The following is a 6,042-nucleotide window of genomic DNA, read 5'->3' as shown; positions in this document are numbered from 1 at the left end:
TCAAATGACCTATTTAACTTGACCTATTTAATAAACAGATCAAATTCACATATAAAATTTTGATCTATTTAAAAAATAAGCCGAGTTCGGATTAATGAACTTTCGATCTGATCTATATCCAATCTAATCGACCCGATTGCCACCTTTAGAATCATTTCAATTTATAATTTTATTTGTCAAATACTAACGCATGTTATTTTCGCTCATGCTACCAACCATCAATGCTAGCATTGCCATTCTTATAAATCTATACTGTGGTTACTATTTTTACTAAAAATGTTTATACCAATATTTTTATGCAAGTATTTCGCACGCGCTTTGCTTCTCCTTAAGAGTAAAAGCCTGTAGAAAGAGAGGCTTGATGTGCCACCAAGGTGGTAGCCTAGTGGTACTGGACAGCAATTCTAACCACAAGGTCCCAAGTTCGAATCGCTGCGGCGACGATTAAATTGTGGACCGGAGCTCACTACTTTGGCCACTGCTTGGACTTGTGGTGTAGGACCGCTCTTGAACCGCTAGTAGCCGGAGTGGTGCCGGGTGTGACGTACTCACACGTGGGACTCGAGCTAGAGCTCAGAGGAGTAGCTGAGCCGGGCCTATGGGTGGGGAGGGTATAAGTAAAATCGGTCGGAGTGCCCAACACACGGCCATTTCTGTCCGCATCGAACATTCTCCTGGCGGGGCGGGGGCCCAGTGGGACTGCTATGCGGGGGTGGGCTTGTCCCTTCCTCCCCCTACCCCTTTTGTTTTAGCAAAAAAAAAAAAAAAAAAAAAAAAAAGAGAGGCTTGACGCTGAGGGAGATATCGGTAATTGAAGAAGGAGAGGGAGGAAAGCTGATGGCGTCAAATGGGGCCGGAATCCATGTGGAGGCACACGCTGTTGGGACCGGAGCCAATAAAGCGATAGTGCTCGCCACACGCTGCTGCGTGGGATGCTCCCACCACGCTCCCTCCTCTCCCTTTCAATTCCTATTCTAATTCCCCTTCTCCAGTCGAATCGCACCCCGCCTTCCCCGCTTCTACGAACCCTTGTTGATTCTGAACAACTCTCTCTCTCTCTCTCCGTCATCTCTTCCCTCTTCCTTGTTCTCTCCGACGACCCCCAAATCGGTTCCAGGCTTGAGGTATCTGCTTCCGATCGTATTCCTCTCAAATCTTGGCTTTTTTATTCTTTTTCCAAAAAATTCTTTCCGGTCTCCTGTTGTTTACTTAATTAGGGTTGGAGAAAATTTGACCTTTTTCCCTAAAGTTTTTTTGTGTTTAAATTAGATATTATGGTTTTCGGGAGTTGAGTCCTCGCTGTTATGGTTTTAGAAATTATTTCTATGGTATCGGTTTTATTTAGTGATGGTAGTATCGTAAAACTCAAGACGGATAACGTCTAGTTGTCTGCCGATTAGTTTTCTTGCTCCAGTTCTATTGTTGTCATGTACGGTAGGAAAACGAAGATAAAGTTTTGAACTTGCCTTTCTCGTTTTCAGGAAAGAATTATTTTGAATGATTTTATGCGTATCATGTGCGGAAAATTGTGATCTTTGGGAAAGAAAATTGGTTTCTCTCGGTTGGTTTTACATTTCGTTGCACCCGAAGTGTTAATTAGTGGTTCTGTTTGATTCGATCTGATTGGAATTTATAACCATGGGGTTTAGATTTTGTCTTGTGGGTCTTCTCAGAAGGTTGAGCTTACTGGCATCTGATCTTATTAGGTTGACTGTGTGATTTATGCAGATTCTGTAGCTTAAATATGGTTACGGAGCCTCCCTCTTCTATAGCTGAACAACCAGTTGGCGGGTGAGTAATTATTGGTTGTTCTGAATTAGTTTTTCGGAGTTTGCGAATTTGTAATGGACTTACATGCAGTAGTAGAAAACTTTTTTCCTTTTTTTTTCCATGTAGATCCAACTGTATACATTTTGTTGCTTATGCCAGCGCTTTGTCCATTTTGTATACCTTCTTCAGTCCATCGAAATGAGCTAGAGCTAACTTGAATTTTTGAGATATAAATAAGCCTTGCAATTCTAATTAAACTAATTTCACCTTTCAGCAGACAAATCTGTGATAGGTTTTTCCTTGCACTGGCGCAATGATTTGGTCCTAATTAGTGTTGTCTGGTGGCACTTGTCTTCTTATTATTCTTTATATTGCATTTTTGGTTATTGTCAAGGCTATGCAACAACTACCAGTGTTCATCTCTCTTTTTTCCTCTTTAGATTTTGCTTGGTTAGCCTAATGCAGCTGTTGGGTTTTAACTTGTCTTCGGCAATTTGGGAAAGAATATAGGGGGACACGAAAGGGCCAAGTTTTTATTGCATTTCTGGAATAGTCGCTTCTTAAGTATTTTTTCCAAGTTCAGGTTGAGAGCCACCTAACTTATTGAGTTGGCATGGTGTAGGATCTTATGAGCAGCTCTCGTACCCAATTTGGAAGCATCTGGTCCAAAATTTCGATGTAAACAAATGCCCCGTATTTACATGCACCAAGCTTAAGCCTGACTTTACATAATTTGTGCAGTCAATTCTTAAAGGAAAAATAATAAATACAGAAAATTGGTCCATGAGAAAAATAAAAGAAGGGATTGAGGAAAATTTCTTTGAAAATGTTGTACATAACCAAGTAGAAAAGAAAAGTTAGGTAATACGTCTCTAGCAAAAGTCGCCCTTCATAAATTGGAACCTTTACTGCTAAAAAAGGTAGATCATTCAATGTACCTATTCATCTTATATCCTTATACGATGTATGAATAAAGTCGTGTGCGTTGGGACTCTGGGAGTCATCTCTGTCTCCTATATCCACTGAAGGGATAAGATAGTGATGAGTTTACACCAGACGAGCTAAAGTATCATGTTTGTCTCATAAGTGATGCAACTATATTTTGTTTACTTAAGTCAAGGCTCATATTCCTTGCTGCAATTGTTATTTGCTATCTTGGACCACAATCTATGGTGGATTTTGAATCTACCAAGCTGGATATTGATCCCCTCATTTTGTATTTGTATTTCTTCTATTCTGTACAAATATTAGAGAATAATTATTCTCATTAAGAGATAATAACTATGAAAATACTTAAGTTACTGTTGCTACAGCAGCAGTGTATATATACGTCCTGTTTGCTAGAAGTTGGATTGTTCTGTCTGTTGGATGCTCTTTGCTGGATAAACTCAGAGCCTGGCAGAAGAAGCTTGTTTTTATGCTCTGTAATTCTAGATTTGATTATTCCAAGTACCTATTTCATCTTCAGTGTATTATATAAGTTATTTTAGTACATGTTTAATCTTTAATTTCCCAAACTATGCTGCAAATCCTCCATCAGACATTTGTCCAAAGTTTAACTTCATATCCTTGTGCTATATGTTCCCTCCACTTTCGTGGTGTTTTTGCTTTATCATTACTATCCTACTACTTTATATTACGTGGGGCTCTATGTTTGCTCTATTTTGTAGTTTCTGCTTCTGTTTTATTTTTTAATAAGCTTGAATTTCTGAATTATTTCCTGGTGCAGGTCAATCCCCAATAAAAAGGACACAAGAAAAGTGCCAAAGAAAGAACACAAAGCTAAGAGAGAAAAGCTGAAACGTGATCATTTAAATGAGCTCTTTTCAGAGCTGGGCCATGCACTGGGTAGTTTTCCCCTCTTATCCTTTTTTCTAAAAGTTCAAATGACACTGTCGTTGTAGCCCAGATGTGCTCTGACTTTATGAACTAGTTTAAACGACGCAGATTATTCTGTTGAAAAAAGTTAGAATATAACCTTTTCTGCTGAAAATTTAGTGTAGCACTTTGTTCTTCTATTTTTTTCTATAAACTAATTGTTGTCCAAAGATGGAATTTCATTTCTTGTTTTAATTCTACCTCGCTGATTGTCCTGGATGGTTTAGATGGAAAATGGATCATAATAAGGAAAACGAATTGAGGTAGGCTGGTACGGGGCATTCATTTGATGCCACTCTGCCAGCATCAACATATTTCTGCCAATTGATTGTGCTGGAGGCTTCCATTTAATAAGAGATAGTCTGCATCATCTTCTGGAGTGGAATCTTTTCCTCAAATGTCAATTGCCTAATATAACTTCTCATAAGCAGAATCATAACTGTGATTATTGTTTTCTATGGATGTCCATTTCGCATTTTGTTCATGTTGTTATTCTTGAAATATGAAGAACTTTTATAATTTTGTTTCAACATAATGCGTTTATTTACAGAACCAGCGAGGCAGAATAATGGCAAGGCCTCTATATTAGGTGATGCCACTCGATTACTACAAGATCTCATTGCACAGGTAGAGTCCCTCAGGATGGAAAATGCTGCTTTGGTGACTGAATCTCAATATGTAAGTTCCTCAAACACAGTACAAACCCTTTTAAATAATAATATTTATATCCCGTTTCTAAATGTCGCTGTCCTTCATGTTTGGAAAATATTATTCTCATTTAGAAGAGGACAAACTATAACACAGGTGTTTCAATAACTTTATAAATTGAATTTTCTCCATACCTGGAGGACAAACATGTAAAAAACAAACATATAGTCCAGAACCAATTTATATACTATCTCTAGTCTATACAAGGGAAAACTTTGACATCTCCGCTACTATTTTTTTGATTATTGGTGAATTTAATATTCTAATTAAAGCTAATGTCTGCCTGTCAGAAATCTACCTTATTTTCCCATAGATGGTACATGTGGTCTTCCTCCTACCTTGTTTGAACAGAAAAAATGCACATTTGCTACGTGAGTTCATCTTCCTACCATTTTGAACGGTAAAAAAGCAAATTTAATACAAATATCTACAATACCCCAAACCGATATGGAGAAGGATGTGTTTCCTTGGACCTTCAGTTCCTGCTAGCTTCTTTCTGAAAAATTTTCTGTCTGGACATCATGCTTTTCCTGGTCCTTCTTGATGCAGTCTGGAGGCTGTTGACCTCGGATCATGAAACTAGTAGCTTTAGAGATTTAAGGGTGGTTCATGTGTATATGATGTGATATTTCCAATTAAAGTCAGAATCAGCATTAGGGTAAATTTTGGAAGATCACATCATGATCTTAATGATTTACTTGTACCCCAAGTTAACACTAAAACTTGTCTGGAATTCTGACCAGGTTGCTGTGGAAAAGAATGAGCTGAAAGATGAGAACACGGTCCTCGGAGCTGAGATCGAGAGACTGCAAAATGAGCTACATGAGAGGATGCAGTCCAATCCTGTGTGGCATGATGGAGAAGAGGTGGCTCCTCCTGCTCCGCCACAACCCACAACCGCTGCACTGCCAATGCAGCAGCCACCTGTCGGAGCCCTTTATGTCATCCCCCTCCACCAAGAGCTCCATCCCTTCTCAGAGGCTGCCAACACACCAGCTCCTCCGAAACCCCCCTCTCATGTGAGGAGGCCACATGCCAGATATCCCACACCATCAGATTCCTGGCCACTGGAGCTTCTTTCAAGGCGTCAAAGAGCAGCCCATGAAGCGCAGCACAAGGGCAATAGCAGCAGCATGACATCTAACACCAGGGAAGAAGGCGTAGATGAAGTGTAAGTTAGTAGTATGGTCTGTCTGAGAGTTGTACATGAACACCCTGACACTCTATCTCAGTATGGAGAGCATTAGTCATTAGAACTTGAAGATAGCATCATATCGATGATGATGATGATGAAGAATGCATTAAGTTGATGAGAAAGGATTTATAATTATATGCATGCAGCTGGAGCAGTGTATCTTTGTGAAATTTTGAAATTTGAATTCAGGCATGTCTGCATGCAGTTCTTGTCACATTTTTTTGAAATCCTATCCGTTCCTGGTGACGGTAGGACTGTGTGCTGGTGCATGCAGGCTCCAATTGTTTTGCTGCTCTGTAATGTGGACAAGTAGGAGTTTTAAGTTGATTTATGGCAAGACATTGTGGTAAGGCACCATAACTGAAGTGGCTGGAAGGCTGGGACCTGGGACTACATTTCACTCCCAGCCCGTAGCGGTCCATGCCAAGATGGATAAACTTGAAGAGCTTCCAAATATTAGGTAAGGGGAGAGGACTATCTCTGCTGTCTTT

The 6,042-nt window shown here is 39.6% G+C and overlaps 1 protein-coding gene across 1 annotated transcript; it reads left to right on the top strand.

The window, feature by feature from the left end:
- Positions 1-869: 869 nt before the first annotated feature.
- On the top strand, positions 870-5,760 carry LOC103719994 (transcription factor BHLH062-like). The gene is made up of 5 exons (XM_008809492.3): positions 870-1,124; positions 1,729-1,791; positions 3,500-3,618; positions 4,199-4,326; positions 5,100-5,760. The coding sequence occupies exons 2-5, from the start codon at positions 1,745-1,747 to the stop codon at positions 5,529-5,531; spliced, it is 726 nt and encodes a 241-aa protein (XP_008807714.2). The 5' UTR covers positions 870-1,124; positions 1,729-1,744; the 3' UTR covers positions 5,532-5,760.
- The last annotated feature ends 282 nt before the right edge of the window (positions 5,761-6,042 follow it).

The sequence above is a fragment of the Phoenix dactylifera genome, chromosome 15 (assembly GCF_009389715.1).
Source record: "Phoenix dactylifera cultivar Barhee BC4 chromosome 15, palm_55x_up_171113_PBpolish2nd_filt_p, whole genome shotgun sequence".
Classification (NCBI taxonomy): Eukaryota; Viridiplantae; Streptophyta; class Magnoliopsida; order Arecales; family Arecaceae; genus Phoenix; species Phoenix dactylifera.
This window is presented reverse-complemented; position numbering and strand designations above follow the sequence as displayed.

Excerpts from the sequence above, each read along its gene's own strand:
- LOC103719994 (XM_008809492.3), top strand. The coding sequence starts at position 1,745 with ATGGTTACGGAGCCTCCCTCTTCTATAGCTGAACAACCAGTTGGCGG. Across the intron at positions 1,792-3,499 it reads GCTGAACAACCAGTTGGCGG|GTCAATCCCCAATAAAAAGG; the intron begins GTGAGTAATTAT and ends TTCCTGGTGCAG. Across the intron at positions 3,619-4,198 it reads AGAGCTGGGCCATGCACTGG|AACCAGCGAGGCAGAATAAT; the intron begins GTAGTTTTCCCC and ends GTTTATTTACAG.